This window comes from Taudactylus pleione, unplaced genomic scaffold (assembly GCF_031769625.1).
Source record: "Taudactylus pleione unplaced genomic scaffold, aTauple2 ptg000845l, whole genome shotgun sequence".
Lineage (NCBI taxonomy): Eukaryota > Metazoa > Chordata > Amphibia > Anura > Myobatrachidae > Taudactylus > Taudactylus pleione.
In genome coordinates, this window is record NW_028285247.1 from 1,555,726 (window position 1) to 1,572,812 (window position 17,087).

Consider the following 17,087-nt stretch of genomic DNA (forward strand, 5'->3'; position numbering starts at 1 on the left):
CCTACTGTCAAAACACCAACAGCTGCATCCCGATGGTTGCTATCCCAACAGGGGTCAGGTAAGTATACTTACCCTCCCCCCTTCTCCCCCTAATCCTCCTTTCTTGTAGCCTAACCCTAACACTCCTTACCCTAACTCTCCCCGTTAGTGCCTAAACCTAAGTCTCCCCCTTTTGTACCTAAATCTAACCCTTCCGCCTTAGTGCATGTTATCATTAATTTATATGGTGCCACAAGTGTTCCGCAGCGCCTTACAAAGTAGATAAACAAAAAAGTGACTTGCAGTACAATGCAATACAATGCAGGACAAAGACATGGATAATAAACATTGCTACATTGGTGACCATAACACCCAAATAAGCAACAGAAAATAAGCAACCAAGTGTTAGGTGCCCTAATGGGGAGTAAGAAGTAGATGAAAATAAAGTAAGGAGAAGCACAAGAGGGTAGAGGGCCCTGCTCGCAAGAGCTTACATTCTAAAGGGGAGGGGCAGACAAACAGGCGTCACACAGATGGGGCAGATGCCTAGCCCTAACCCCCCCCCAATTGTGCCTAACCCTAACCCTCCCCCCTAGGGGTTTCTAACCCTAACATCCCCCCCAAAACCTAATGCTAACCCCCGCTATGCTACCTAAACCTAACTCTCCCCCCTTGGCAAACGCTAAGGGCGCCCCGGACTTACCTCTTTCGCGAATATAAGCCTGTAGGCTTCTATTGGACAAAACCACTTAAAGATGGCATTACCCATCACATCCAAGCACCAGAATGTATCGCATTCCGATTCCGAGGCTTGGTGCATATGGGAAATGCGGTCAAGCCCCCGAGAATAGCATTTTCGGGTGTTTGACCACATTTCTGACATTGCTGCATCCCATAGGCTACTAACAGAAGATTATAAAAAAAAATTCCACATCCTCTTTTGTTCTCTGTCCAGTTCTACACAATCTTGAGCATTTGATGCAGCAGTAAAGTATTCCAGCTAATGAAAGATGAATTGCTTAATTGGCAGAATAGCTCCTAAAAAGTACATGTTCTTTCTCACCCTGTTGCTGGAACATAGAGCATCTCTAGACTACAGTGAACACAGTGTTTAAACAATCACTTAACGTTCCGTCTATAGTTTGTACAAGTCTTGGTCATTTGTATCCAGCTGTTTCAGCGTGAAATCACAATGTAATGTTTACACAATGAGACTGGCAGTAGGACCCAGCAGGATCCCAGCTCTCCCCAGTGTCTGAGTCCACAGAGGGTGTGTAGAGATTGAGAATTAAACTTTTTTTCCTTTTCCTTACTCAGTAGTGTAACACGTCCGGGCAGAATAAGCCACAACTTTGGATGAGTTCACAGCTTTTTGCTGCAGCAAGACTCCCCATGCCATAGTCGCTGTAACCTGCTCTCTAAGTTTTACAATTATTATACTAAACTATATTTTACACAAGTACACTCCTCTCCTCACATGTTATAGCTGGGAGCAGTGAAGAAATCTCATTCTAAACGAATTATTAAAATTTTTTACTGGCAACTACGGCTTCTGGGCAGGAGATGGTGCCACTGCCACTGTGGAAATAAGCCTATAAGACCCCCCCAGGGATGAGAAACTAGAAGACGGAGTCTCAGATGCCCCCTACTTATGAATATGCCTGATGTGAAGAAGTTTTGGTATTAGAGATAAGTTCCCCACGCTGCACTTTGATATGATTGTCTTCCTAGTACTCTCTCTGCACACTCTTCTATTGGCTTCCTCAGGACAGACTATACCCAAAGCAGGTAAGTGCCCTAATTAGCTGACAGCCTGCTAACCCACTGAACACATTGTACAGGGTGACATTAATGTGACCCACTTTTGTGATTGTCCAGTGGGAGATTGAAAAGCCATCGGATACAGGTGATTTATTTCATCTAGACTTTACATGAATTATTCTAGCAATAAAACATGTGCTTGTATTATTTGTAGCTGTAAACACACACATATATGTTTATTTTTGCATATATGTAGGTGGAGCAGTAATGCAATATTGACAGCATGCCTAGCCAGTTTGTATTGGTAGATATGCTGAGACTTGTAGTTACACAATTGTACAGCTACAAAGTGTTTATCTCTACAGGTGCTTTGCAGGGATTTACAGGAAGAGTGTTACCAATGCTGCACTTATTACTACTACAAAATGATGCCATATAATATGAACGTTCTGGAAAGTGTGGGCCACAATAAAAACCTTATACAATAGATCTGCAGATGACCCTGAGCAGCCAGTAGGAAAGCCTTGATCCATAGTTAATCAGATTGTGTTGTGTATAAAGAATTCAGGAGCCAACTATATTTAGGAACCATTTGGCTTTTTAAGTAGCCAGGAAATTGGGTGCAATCATTCAGGGGTCTTCATTATGTTAATTATCGGGGTCACTGTGTTATTAGTACATGCTAAATTTACATTACTCTACTTGTACGCAATATAATAATTTTGTGAAAGTCCTATGCACAAGAAAGAATATTGTCTTCAGTCATTAATAAGTGCAAAAGTTTGAATTTCAATATAAAATGCAATTGGATAGACTACAAAATACAAATGAATTGAAATACAAACATCTGTTGTTTTGCCTTGTAATCGTCAAATGGGAAATGTCTTTCCTGCAGCAGTCCAAATAAGAATGTCAATGCTGTAATGTAAGTACTATCAGCTGTAGAGGTCACTAGGCAATCGGCCAATCAGACGCTGCAGTGTAGTGATGCTGACAGTCTGCATCAACATTCTGTATCGTTGCACCTGCCCTTTGGTGTCTACAAGACCTCCTAAAAGGTGTAACTGCACCTGCATCCAAATGAGCCCCCCAAACCGCATGGTCCTACTTGTCATAACATCACTCTCTACACTCTGCAAGTCATTGTACTTTTTAAAGGATTGTACCCTTGTTTCTAAAATAAAATATAAGTGGCAGAAAATAACAAAGAATAACATTGTTCAGTAGTCTTTATGTTTATAGTATTTCTAAAGGCAGATTGTTGAGTCCTGGTTACTGAGTATTATACATATGTAATATATTTGTATACATAGGGTCATAATTGTTAATGTTTGCAGCTGTAAAGTGATTGATCATATCCAAACACTGCTGCTTAAAGTGAAATAACTTACATTTGATTATTTACACAGGAAGTAGTATTTTGCATTGAATTGCAGTCTGCAATAGTAATAATAGTGATTTGCTAAACACTGTATGATAGTAAAACTGTATATAAGTGTAATAAAGCAGCTGCATGTATCTGACTTGCAGATGGATTTTGTTTAGACAAGTGGCACCAGTTAGCTCTTGAAAACTGGAGTGAATGCACTGTACCATGAGGTATTTGCTCTGATAACTCCTAGATGAGTATGGTGCAGCAGCGTGATTGGCACAGTGTGTGGCAGGTACTATATTAAAGGTATAGATTTTCTATGTGGAAATTATACTGAAAATAAAATGAGTATGTTGTAGAGGGAAATGAGCTGTGACAATTCATTTCTTAAATATCAGAGCAGCTGTTTTCATTGAGCTAAGCTCTGGTATGTGTCTGTTATTCCAGTGTATTCCACATCCCATCACATGTAGCAGTGGACGTTTACCTCATGCAAAGTACTTCAAAACTGCACGCCTGCCTTTATGGTTTTAGTGAGTGTGCTCTTATATACTGTGCCTGTCTTCCCCATGCTAGGGTTACGGGTGTGTAACTCTTATCCACTTGTCTCTGAGAGCTGAACTTGCCCAGCTGTCCTACAGTATTTTACAGGACGCATCATGTTGAAGAACTGTTTACCTGCAAAACACTTTGCTGCCTCATTGTAAAGATACACATCCAGTCCAAGCTATTCCAACACCATAACATTTTCTTTGCTCTCAAAGGGGAAGATGTATCAAATCTTTTTACAGAGTGGACCAGTGGAGAAGTTGGCCATAGCAACCAATCAGCTTCTTCCTATCATTTTATAGAATGTACTTGACAAATACTAGCTAGTAGCTGATTGGTTGCTATGTCCAACTTGTCCACTCTTCTACTCTTCAGAAGGTTTGAGCAGCAGCAAGAGAGAGGTCATTAGAATCCTGCGCTGGAGCCTGGGCATGCACAGTAAGGCCCCACCCCGAACCTACAGGGCTTCACTGCTTGTGGGCCGACCCCTACAGACGCTCAAACAAGTGGTATGGAATTACTAACCAGCATTGCTGGGCCTCCCTCACCTTTGCGCCCTGTAGTCATGGTAACCCATGGTACATGTGGTAGTTCTGCCATTGGTTTGTTGCCTGAAGTCAAGGGTCAGCTTGTTGTTTTGGAGGGCTCTGTTTTCGATAGAGCTCTGTATGGGTTATAGTACCCAACAACGCTGAAGATAAAGGACCTTTTACAGAGTCAAGTGGAAGCGAGATTTGCATCTTTTTTTCTCTATTGTCTGTGTATTGAGGTGTAGGGGGCTGAGACCGGAGCTGGAATATGCGTGCAATATTGGGCAGTGCCTGTGCACTTGCAGTTAAGGCATGGTGACGGAGTGTCGTCGCTAAGCACAACTAAAATGGGCGCTGACAAGTCTTAAAAGCAGCCTCCTGGTGGGATCTCTGGCCTTGGTGTAAGTGTAATGTTGATAATTATGACTGCATGTGATTGGTTGCACACAATGAAAACACACCCAATTATGCAAAACACCTAAAACTGCTGCAACACTATTTTAAAAGCGCATTGCTGAGCACACTTGTTTTACACAAAGAATGTTTCATATTCATTTGGGGAAAGGGAAGTCAGAACATACATTTTTAAGTGCTAAATTAAATAAAATAAATTGTTCTATTTCCGTCTGCTACTCTTTGCATTTTACATGCTCCAATCCACTTGGGTACTCATTATCTGCTCTATCCAACCATTAAAATGTGTGTCCATTGTATACTGCAATTTTTTAAACTTACAGTACAGTGTAACCAGGGGCATTTCTAGAGAGGAGGGGGCCCGTGTGCAGTCTCGACACGGGCACCCTCCTCTCTGTCCGGTGGCCGGCAGCGCACTGAGCTGTGCGTGGCCAGCGCCGGAGTTGTAGACTGGGCACTAGCGTGCACCCAGAGTCTATAGAGTATGCGCAGGTCACCGGGAAAATGGCCACGGAGGCCATTTTTCCTGTACTGCGCATGCGCAAACTATGGGAAAATGGCCACGGCGGACATTTTCCAGTAGTTTTTAGAGCACCGGTCCCCCGCTCTGATGTGGGACTCCGGAGAGGTAAGTAATACTATGGGTGCAGGGTGTGCGGTGTAGGGCCCTCCTGGACCCAGGGGCCCGTGTGCCCCGCACACCCTGCACCCATTATAGATACGCCCCTGAGTGTAACCATGCCCCAGTCAGGATCCAGCATCAACAAGGGGAGGGAGTCACAGCTGAAGACTTGCACATGCGACTGACTCTGAATGGGTCGTATAGATGCAGATTTTTTTTGCAGACGCTATTTGTGAGTCCATGTGCATCTGACCCAAAGTGTCCAGGCCCTAGCATGATCTAGAACAGAGGGAAAACTGATGATGCTGCTTGGTTCATCTTCCTTTCCAAAAGTTCTGTATCTTCCTCCCCTCTCCTACAAGCCCTACACTGGCTCCCCTCCCCTTCAGAACCCAATTCAAGCTTATCACACTTACTTACAAATCCCTCACCCAATCCTCTTCCATTTACATCTCTGACTTCATCTCCCTCCACACACCTGCTCGCCCACGTTGCTCCCCAAATGCATGTCGCCAATTGATTACTTCCTCCCACTCCCGTCGCCAATTAATTACTTCCTCATTCTATTTTACCTGTACTGCTCCCCCTTTGGAATATCCCCCCCCCCCTCTCTTTCAGACTCTCCACCTCTCTGCTAATCTTCAAACAGGCTCTCAAGACCCACTTTTTCATCAAAGCTTTCCAGCGCCCATCCTAACCTGCTGCTTCATGCTTCTTCCTCGCTGTCTAACCCAGTGATTTTCAACCTTTTCTAACTCGTGACACACTAAACAAAATTTTAAAACTTACAAATATAATTTATAATAACAAATATCAACATATATTTAAAATATGTTGATATTTGTTATTATTTCTGTTAAAGTTAGTCAAAATTAAACAGAATCACAATGTCCTCACAGAAAAATACACAATAACCGTGGCCCCCACAGGAAAAACACAATCACAATGGCCCCCAAAGAAAAAAAACACAAGTGGTCTCAAAAGAAGAAACACATTCACAATGGCCCCCACAGAGAAAAACTAAAAAAAACACAATAACACGAATGATGTCAGTAGGGCCGCCCACAAACAGCAGGCGTTACTTCGGGAATGCCTCCGTTTGTCCAGCCACCCCCCGCCTACAAAACGGGGCGAGCTGTCGGTCAACATCGACAGCCGCCCCGTTTTGTAGCGAGCCCATGAGCGAGTGAAGTTATCACTTGCTCCGGGGCTCGTGCATGCGCACTGGCCGACCATCGACCCGCTTGCAAGCGCTATGCGCTCGCGTGCGGGTCTGAATCAGGTCCTCTGTTCATGACTGTAAGCTGACCTTTATTTGCCAAGTTATTCACCTAATGTCAGGAGACTCAAACTACCAGTAGTAATAGAAATTCAAGTTGCTGGTGTGAGTTCCCTGTCGTAATCTTGGAGGCGTCATTTGTATACCTTAATGGTTGTCTAAGGCTAATTCGATAAACGTCTCTCTGACACTAAGGAGTATATTTACTAAAGTGAGCTGTAACTAGACCTTTTGGTGCCCTGTGCCAGAAAGAGCATTGGCGTCCCCCTCATTTTTCAAAGGGACATAATGCACCCAAAAAAGGGCCCTGGCTTCATGGAGAAGGGCCAGGGAAGAGATAGGAGAGGTCAGGAGATGCTGGGGATGAAATAAGAAGCTACAAGCAAGAATGTAGCTTCCTCTTACTTTTACATAAATTTGACAGGCCCAAACAGCACCCCCTGATCTGTGGTGCCCTATGCGATGGCACCGACGCACTACCCTAGCTCCGGCCCTGGCGGGTTTACAAAAGTGGAGATGTTGCCTACAGCAATCAATCATATTCTTCTTATCAGTTATCTAGTACCTTCTGGAAAATGCTAGCTAAAATCTGATTGGTTGCTATGAGCAGCATCTCCACTTTTGTAAACCCGCACATTAGTAAATATACCCCGAAGACTTTGCAGGTAAATTAACAAGACATGGATGCTAACATTCGACCATTGATTGATTTCTACAGTGTAGGGGAAGTTTAGTGCATATAAATGGATGATGGAATGTGTTTTATTTCCCCATCCTTACTCTATACCCCCATTCCTGTTCCGTCACCCTCCTACATAAAGCAGCTGTGTGCTCATTCAGCCTCTCTCCATAAGGATCAGTGATCCCTATTGTAGGGTCTTTCTCCACTCTGATAACCTTGTCAAAAACCCAAATGAGACACAGATATAAAAACGACCATAGAGAATGAGTAAGATGTTTGGTAAACTTAGGCCCTGATTCAGAGCCGGACGCTCTGACCAGAGCGCTCGCTCTGAATCAGGGCCCACCTCCATAATTATGGAGCGTCCTCCTGGACGCTCGTATAGTTGTGGGTCACCACCCACAGCATATACGAGCGTGCAGGATGATGGTCGCGATGGTCTTGACCATCGCCACTGCGAGCCGAAGCCTGCGGTTGAGTTTCTCAACCGCAAGGCCCGGAGTGATTTTGGCTCTATCAGAGCCAAAATCACTCCCACTGACATCACTAGTGATGTCAGTGGGGCCGGCTTCTGACGGTAGGCGTTCCCTTGGGAACGCCCCCGTCTGGGAGGCACGCCCACCAAAGGGGGCGTGCTGTCAATCAACATCGACAGCACGCCCCCTTTGATCAGACACAACGAGCGAAGGAAAGACCTTCGCTCGTCGCGTCGAGCGCATGCGCACGACAGAGCTCCCTCCATCGTGCGCATGCGCAGTGCACACCATCGACCCACTTGCGAGCGGACAGCCGCTCGCGAGTGGGTCTGAATCAGGCCCTTAGTCAGTTGTGGGTACCTGTGACTGTAAAACAATCAAGCTATTTGGGGAATCCCATTAGATATCTGAAAAAAAACAAAATACCACTCCTTGGGGTTAGTTGTAAGTTTTGGCTGGAGCGGCTATTCTGACAGCTTATCCACATTATTATGTTATAATCTTTCATTACATACCTAAGGTCTGATGGGTATCTTAATCGTTCACTATCAAAACAAAGACATAAATAATTTCCTGTTTGTGATGTGAAGGAGTTGCCAGGAGCTTCTGCTTATATTAGAGGAACCGTCTCAGCTAATCAGTTGATGGAACGTATTTGGCTTGAAGTAAACAAGCTTCAAGAGATATACATGCATGAAAAGACAGTTTGTGTAGCAGTGGCGGCCTGATCTCCAGGAATGTTATTTTTATTTACCATGATATTTACATACTTTAACAGACCAGTAGGCAGTACAGATATTTATTTGAAAACATTGGTGAAACTACCATTAATGCAAAGGGTGTAACGGTGGGTGCAGTGAGGAGAGAGGGAAAGTAGCAGTTTTAACTATGCAAGGTCCACCACTGTATGCACACACACCCAGGAAAGAGCCAAACCCTGGCTACACGCACACACACAAGAGCACCGTGAAGGCTGCAGGAGGACTGCATTCTTGCCAACTTTGTGGCTCTTTCCTGTGGGAGATCCAATACGGGACATCTTAAGTCACATGATAACACAATTTGCATTATCATAGCGGGATACGTTTAAGATGCCGGATATACTGACGCCCACATAAGGCTGATTCCGCAATGCCGAACATAGAAGGATACTGTCGTAACCCGGGGATAGGGAGGTTAGGAATCTCCCCAGGTGGGATAGGCACCCTCCGGGAAGGATTAGGGTTAGGCTGCAGGAGAGAGGGTTAAGGTTAGGCACCATCGGGTGGGTTAGGGTTAGGCACCCCCCAGGGAGGGTTAGGTTTAGGGTGCAGGAAGTGACTACGATCACAGTGACTACGCAGATCCATCGCAGAGTGATTGACAGGAAGTACCGTTTGGGGGAGGTTACGTGGGATGGTCGGTGAAACGTAGGCGTGCCAGTGCGTTTGAACCTTTCACCTTTCACTGCGTCTGACCTTGTGCAAGTGTGCGTGAGGCTCCGATTGTACTTGACGTTACCTATGGATTCGCATTCGCAGTCTTGTTAAACATTACGGATGTGTGTAAGGTAAGGTGTGCGTCCTTATGTTGTGCTGTGACGACATAGCGATCGTAATGGATTAGCAAAGCATCGCTATGAGACTGCGTACATAATCGCTATTGCAATCCATACTAAATGAGACCCAGAGTCCTTTATAACATAACCTTGGAATCTAGAATAGAGCTCTGTTCTCTCTTCTCTGATAGTAAATACCATAACATAATTATTATTACCAACAGTCTATCTGGAAGCTTGGGTATTATTACATAAAACCACATTTACCAGGGGCTTAATAAAATCAAGACACAACAAAGAACTGTTCAACCTGGTTCAGAATAATAACACTCAACTTCACTCTGGCAAACTAATTTTGGGAAAAAAAAATTCCCTGTAGTTATTAACTTCTTTTTTGTATGTGGTTTTTTAATCACCCAGAAGATGCAATTAGCCATTACAATAAAATACACTCCATTCCTTGTTAGGATGCAGAACAACAGTATCGTTCACTCGTTGATCCATAGCCCAGTTTAGAATGCAGACAGGGAGCAAGGAGAATCTTTGGATAATGTTTCCCCTTGTTTCATGTTGGCCGAGACACAAAATGGCAATTAGCTAAACTCTGTCTTTTGCTTGCAAGTTAATTATGATGTTGTCACACATGAATATATTTTGTAGATATGTTTGAATCCTGGAACTAGATATAAGCTATAAAGTAAGTAAAACAATATGATGGGAATATTCTAGACTCTCTCTCTCTCTCTCTCTCTCTGACCAGCAGTGCTATACAGCCAGGTGGTAGCAGCACCTTCACCGACCACTTACTCCAATGTCACTGTGTGCCCCGTGCACAGACTGCCATGTAGCCAATCTTATTCACCCACCACTCACTCCAATGTCACTGTGTGCCCCGTGCACAGACTGCCATGTAGCCAATCTTATTCACCCACCACTCACTCCAATGTCACTGTGTGCCCCGTGCACAGACTGCCATGTAGCCAATCTTATTCACCCACCACTCACTCCAATGTCACTGTGTGCCCCGTGCACAGACTGCTATGTAGCCAATCTTATTCACCCACCACTCACACCAATGTCACTGTGTGCCCTGTGTACAGACTGCTATGTAGCCAATCTTATTCACCCACCACTCACTCCAATGTCACTGTGTGCCCCGTGCACAGACTGCCATGTAGCCAATCTTATTCACCCACCACTCACTCCAATGTCACTGTGTGCCCCGTGCACAGACTGCCATGTAGCCAATCTTATTCACCCACCACTCACTCCAATGTCACTGTGTGCCCCGTGCACAGACTGCTATGTAGCCAATCTTATTCACCCACCACTCACACCAATGTCACTGTGTGCCCTGTGCACAGACTGCTATGTAGCCAATCCTATTTAAGTGAACGTGGGCCCAAAACACCTCTTACCCGCCCCTTACTAGCTGTGCACATGCTGCCACACCTATCTCTTACATTGATGATGTCAATACATTTTGTTTTTGTTATTGCTGAGCTTTAACTTGATGGATCGAGATGAAACAAAGTGCAGGTTATTTCTAGGAGTTTCCACTACACAATGCAGATTTCACGAAAATCAGTTCAGTATTTTTTCCGCCAACTTGAAACAAACAGCTGTTATTATTTTGCTATTTGTTATATATGATGGGATCTAGGATGCGCCTTGTATGGTATATCACTAGAATGGTAGACAGAGGCATTGTGATTTATTTTTTTCTTTTACACTGCAAGGAAACAAACTCATAGATTAGTTGGCTTCAGGAAAAAAAATGGCCATCCTGTCGTTGCAATTTGTGTAGTAAGGAATTTAGACTACCTGTTTGGATCAGAGATTGTAACTGCTTTAACTGGCCTTTATCAAACCTAGGGGCCCATTTATTAATGATCGCTTTTGCAATGCGATCAGGGCATGTCAGTACCGCGAATGATCACATTGCAAAATGCAATCATAACGGCCAGATGTATTAACCGGCACATGCAGGGAGATGGGCTCCGAAAGGAGTCCGTCCCTGCGATGCGGCCGGAGTGCACTCGGTGCTGCTGCGACTGCACATGAGCAGCACCCATTGCTGGCAGAGGGTTCCGTGAGATCCCTCCGCCATCTGATATACAGTAAGTAACCATAGGCTACAGCGGCTAACGATATCTTCACATGGCGTTAGCTGCTGGGGCCAGTGTCGGGAATGCTTCGCATTCCGGATATTGGTACATTTGGCAGCATCGCATCGCTCATAGAAGCCTATGGGGGAGGCGGCTGCCAGCGGGACTGGAGGGATCGCAGCAGGTATTGGAGATACCTGCTGCGGTCCCTTCTTGATACATACGGGGGATACTTAATATTTGTGGTAAACCCCCGAAAATGTGTGTTTGCAGGGATTTTACCTCAAATATTCAATGATAGACGGGCCCCCTAGTATGGCCAACCATCAAGCCATTCGAACACAATGACAATGCTGCATACATCACTGCACACAGCTCCACGCAAAGCAATGTGAAGCAGGCAGGGGCGTCTTAAGAGAGGAGGGGGCCCGTGTGCACTCCCCGTGTGGGGCCCCCCCCTCTCTTCCCGATGGCCGGCAGCCGACTGATGCAGCTGACCAGCCACTGGAGCATTAGTAGACTCCGGGCACTAGAGTGTGCCCGGAATCTACTGCGCATGCGCAGAACGCCGGGAAAATGGCCGCAGCGGCCATTTTCTGATGTTCTTAGCAGCGCTGACACCCGCCGCTGGACCACGGACAGGTAAGTTTAAAAAATAGTATGGGTGCAGGGTGTGTGGTGTGGGGCCCCCCTGGACCCGGGGCCCTGTGTGCCCCGCACACACTGCACCCATTATAGATATACCACTAGAAGCAGTACCTTGTGACTGTTCTTGCAGTGTGGACTTTGTCATGACTATGCAGGGTAGTCCTATCATTGACTCTACCATCAGAATGAAGACAGTTGGCAGTCAGTCTCTCTCCCACCTGTTCTTGCAGCTTTCACTATCTGCTGCTGCTTGTGCATAATCTTAGTTGATGTTTATCTGAATCCTGGAAATTTGGTGCCCTAATTGGAAAAGGCACAGGCACTATTCAAAGAAATAATCTAAAAAGAAACCAGGCGCTGAATAACAATGAAAAATGTAAATTGCACTAAGTTGTGCCACTGTAAAAATCAGCTGCAGAGAATTCCCTAGGGGACCGTGTACTCAGGAATCCCCAATAATCCATAGAAAAACACGCCAATAGGACCTGCACTAGTGAATTTCACTATGAATTAATATGGCAGAACAAATCAGAGCACACTTCTATTGGTAAACTTATCTATATTTAATTTGTCATATATCAAATCTATTTTGCAACAATGTTATACAATATATCACAACATGTGTATATATAAAATTAATTCTAAAAAGTGTTGAAGACACATTAAACTAATAACATACAAATATGGAAGAAAATGGCCATAAAAAAAATAAAAAGCTGAAAATAAATAATGTCCAGTTAGAATAGATCATAAATTGTGGTAATGGAAAAAAGTGATAATGCTTGAACTTTTTAAAATATCAGCTCCTTGTAACAGATAACAGTTTATTTAATGGAACAATGGGAATAACAATCTCCTATCCTCCTATTTGCCTGGAGTTGATTTTAGATCCAAATATATACAGTATGTTCATTTGACAGTACATGTGTATCAGTCAAGATTGAATGGTTGCTCCTATCACATGAAGAGGTTGCATAAAAAAATGTGTTTTACACTCTACAGGTGGAAAATAAGAACAGGTGTTACTTTGTGTTATATGACCAAGTCTATTCACAGTCACTAATGAAGGTGAAGAAATACATTTGATACAATACTGAGTGCACAGTCCTACATACACCCTGCACCAACGACGTGCAGTGAGGTCAATGGCTGGAAAGGCACACATGGAGATGGGTCTGAGTGCTGGGAGCCTGTCTCACACCCTCCTCACTCTCCCCTCACTACACATATGGCCCGTGCGCACGGATCGATCAGACAACGATCAGATATCGTTGTCTGATCGACCAGTATGTGCTGCATGATCGTTATTGAACATCCAGCACATGCACCAACCCCCAACTACTATAATGACCCTCAATCAACGATCAAAGGTCCCTATAGTAACCAGGCTAACCTGGTCGATATCGACCAGGTTGGCCTGCATGCATGGGCGATGGTCAATATTGATATCAACCATCCGTGCCTGCGCATTGACCATCGTTTGGTCGTTGAAAGGGGCTAATATTCCGGTCGATATAAATGATCGAATGATAAGCGATATCGTTATCGTTTATATCGACCAGAATATCTGACCATGTGTACGCACCATAAGCTTCAGTGTCCATTGATTCTCTTACCTGCATCACTGTGGGCCTGATTCAGCAAGGAATGCATGGATGCAGACGCACGCACCCGTCCGCTGCTCGAATATTCAAATCAATGCATACGCACGGAGACCGCAGGTCAAGATGCAGACACCCACCCCCATACTATGCCGCCCATCTACTTTTATGTACAACCTGTGCTGCACGCAAGTTAGCGTAAACATCGGTAACATTGAGAACCATCGGACTTATTAGCATAATAGTGGTTGACCTGACCTGCCGCAGGAATTTAGGCCGCTTCCTGTGTACAGCTTATGGTATGGCTGCATATGCTGCCGCACTGCCTTAATTATGTACACCCCTATAACAGCGTTATAACACCTGCGTTCGCCTGACCACCCCCTGTCACCACCCACAAACTGCACCTCCTGTCAATCAGTTTTGGAAGGGTTTGCGTACAAACTGCATGTTGTCTGTGTACCATAATCCGATCGCATTGGCAAGTTCGCACACGCGCAGTGCGATGCCTGCGCAGAGCAAAAACATAGGCCAGGTGCGTGCGTTCTATCCTGTGTGTTCCTTGCTGTATCAGGTCCTGTCTCTTCTCTTGCTTCTACTGACTGAGCTCTGATCTCTAAACACTGCTGTGCACTTCCTGGTCACATGACACATCCAAGGTGTCCATCAGTGCTCAAGTCACGCTCCCCATACTCAGGTGCATGCCTGTATTAGCTCTCTTTCTGTGCAGCTTACAGCCTGTGGTGTGGCCCCTGCCCCCAGCTCTGCAAGCAGTGTGTGACTGTACAGAAGCGAGGTTGAGTTGTTGTTGCTGCCTCATCTCTTGTCTCCCTGCAGTTCCAGGGAGCTCCACAAAGCTGGTGAGTGTTAACTATAAAAATTATTGCAATAAACAAAGAAGATGTTTATAAATATCTTTGTATTAATCTAATCATTTTTATCAAATCTCAGGAGTATGACAAGGAGGCACTGCCTACCTTGACTGCACGTCCCTGCCCTGCACCCATATATAGTTATATAGTACTTACCTCTCTGCAATCTCCAGAGTGCTGCCCTGCAGCGCCGGACCGGCTACCATTTTTTCCCGGTGACTTTCGCCTGCGCAGTAGAGTTGTCCCTCTGTCGAGCTTGAGACTGTGATATAGCTGCTGATTAGTATTTCAATTATACCATATCCAAACAACTGTAAATCCGATCTGCTGGGTAACCTTCAGTACAACTGTGCGCCCACCTTTAACATGTTTCAGCTTCTAGATGGAACCTTTTTTACTGCTTGAAAAAGGCTCCGACCAGGAACTGAAACATATTAGAGGTGGGCGCACAGTCTAATTTACTTTATTCAAATTGTTTTCCAGCAAATCACTGTATTCAAGTAAACAAGGGGCTAATGTATTTATATTTTCAAAAAAATACACACTTCAGAGGGCAACTTACTGTCACCTTATCTTAATTATTTACACAGAGATGCTCTGTTATTAACTCTTTTTAAATACCAAGTTAAGAGTTCCATTAACCCTAAAAGATTAGCTAATATATTTTGAATCAGTCCAAGCTAAATATATTTTCCTTATAGGAAACATAATTGATCAAAGTACTGCATCTCCTAATAAATGTTTGTGAAGACCTCTGCATAAAATTGTAACATCTGAAACCACAAAAATAATGTGTTAATGACCTACTGTATATAGTCTTGTAAGGGCCTAATTGTGATGATGTTTCTCCAGGGGCGTAGCCAGAACTTTGTGGGTCCCACAGTAACATTTTCAAGGGGCCCCTGTCCCAGCAGCACTTGTTAATTTTATGTCCCATAATAATGCCATAGTTCATTTTCTGAACTATAATTGTGCCATAGTTAATGGTATGTCCCATAGTAGTGCCCTTGTCCATTATCAGAACCATTGTAGTGCCCTATCTAATGGTATGCCCCACAGTAGTGCACTATTTTATTTTATGAACCATAGCAGTGCTCTAGTTCATATCATGTAACATTGTAGGGTGCCAGTACATATTATGCCACACAATACCCCCAATCACAGTATGACATACAGTGTCCCCAGGTCATATTATACAAACTACAGTACCCACTATTCATATTATGCCAAACTATAGTTCCTCCAGTTCAGATTGTGCTACATTGCAGTGCCCTCCAGTTCATATTATGTCACATTATAGTGCCCTCCAGTTCATATTATTCCACATTATAGTGCCCTCCAGTTCATATTATGCCACATTATAATGAGCAGGTCAGATTATGCCACATTCCAGTGTTATAGCATCAGCTACACATTCCTCTCACGGAAAATGGAATGTCCCCCAATTTGGGCTGGGAAACGGATTGGACTCAGCTGCTTAGCAGGCAAATCTGGGAAATTGGTATGGAACTACAGTCAGGTGCATCAATATTGGGACATTGACAGAATTTTCATATTTTGGCCTCTATTCACCACCACAATGGCTTTGAAATGAAACAAACAAGATGCGCTTTAACTGCAGACTTTCAGATTTAATTTGAGGGTAATTACATCCAAATCAGGTGAACAGTGTAGGATTTACAACGGTTTCTATATGTGCCTCCCACTTTTTAAGGGGCCAAAAGTAATGGGACTATCAACTGAAAAGCTACTTCATGGACAGGTGTGGGCTATTCCCTCATTATTTCATTATCAATTAAGCAGCTAAAAGGTCTGGAGTTGATTCTAGGTGTGACATTTGCATTTGGAATCAGTTGCTGTCGACTCTCAATATGAGACCCAAAGAGCTGTCACTATCAGTGAAGCAAGCCATCATTAGGCTGAAAACTCAAAACAAATCCATCAGAGAAATAGCAAAAACATTAGGTGTGGCCAAATCAACTGTTTGGAACATTCTTAAAAAGAAAGAATGCATCGGAGAGCTCAGCGACACTAAAAGACCCGGAAGACCACGGAAAACAACTGTGGTGGATGACAAAAGAATTATTTCCCTGGTGAAGAAAAACCCCTTCACAACAGTTGGCCAAATCAAGAACACTCTCCAGGAGGTAGGTGTATATGTGTCAAAGTCAACAATCAAGAGAAGACTTCACAAGATTGAATATAGTGGGTTCGCCACAAAAACAGGAAGACCAGATTAGAGTTTGCCAAACAACATCTAAAAAAGCCATTACAGTTCTGGAACAACATCCTATGGACAGATGAGACAAAGATCAACTTGTACCAGAGTGATGGGAAGAGAAGAGTATGGAGAATGAAAGGAACTGCTCATGATCCAAAATATACCACCTCATCAGTGAAGCATGGTGGTGGTAGTGTCATGGCATGGGCATCTATGGCTGCCAATGGAACTGGTTCCCTTGTATTTATTGATGATGTGACTGCTGACAAAAGCAACAGAATGAATTCTGAAGTGTTTCAGGCAATATTATATGCTCATATTCAGTCAAATGCTCATTGGAAGGCGCTTCACAGTGCAGATGGACAATGACCCGAAGCATACTGCAAAAGCAACCAAAGAGTTTTTTAAGGCTAAAAAGTGGAATGTTATGCAATGG

At 44.1% G+C, this 17,087-nt stretch overlaps 1 protein-coding gene across 1 annotated transcript in view; it reads left to right on the plus strand.

The window, feature by feature from the left end:
- Positions 1-1,310: 1,310 nt before the first annotated feature.
- VWA1 (von Willebrand factor A domain containing 1) overlaps positions 1,311-17,087 on the plus strand; it is a 268,972-nt gene continuing 253,195 nt past the window's right edge. Inside the window, exon 1 of the mRNA XM_088458647.1 lies at positions 1,311-1,767. Coding sequence (XP_088314773.1) covers positions 1,695-1,767 — 73 coding nt within the window. The 5' untranslated portion in view covers positions 1,311-1,694. The remainder of the gene's footprint in view (positions 1,768-17,087) is intronic.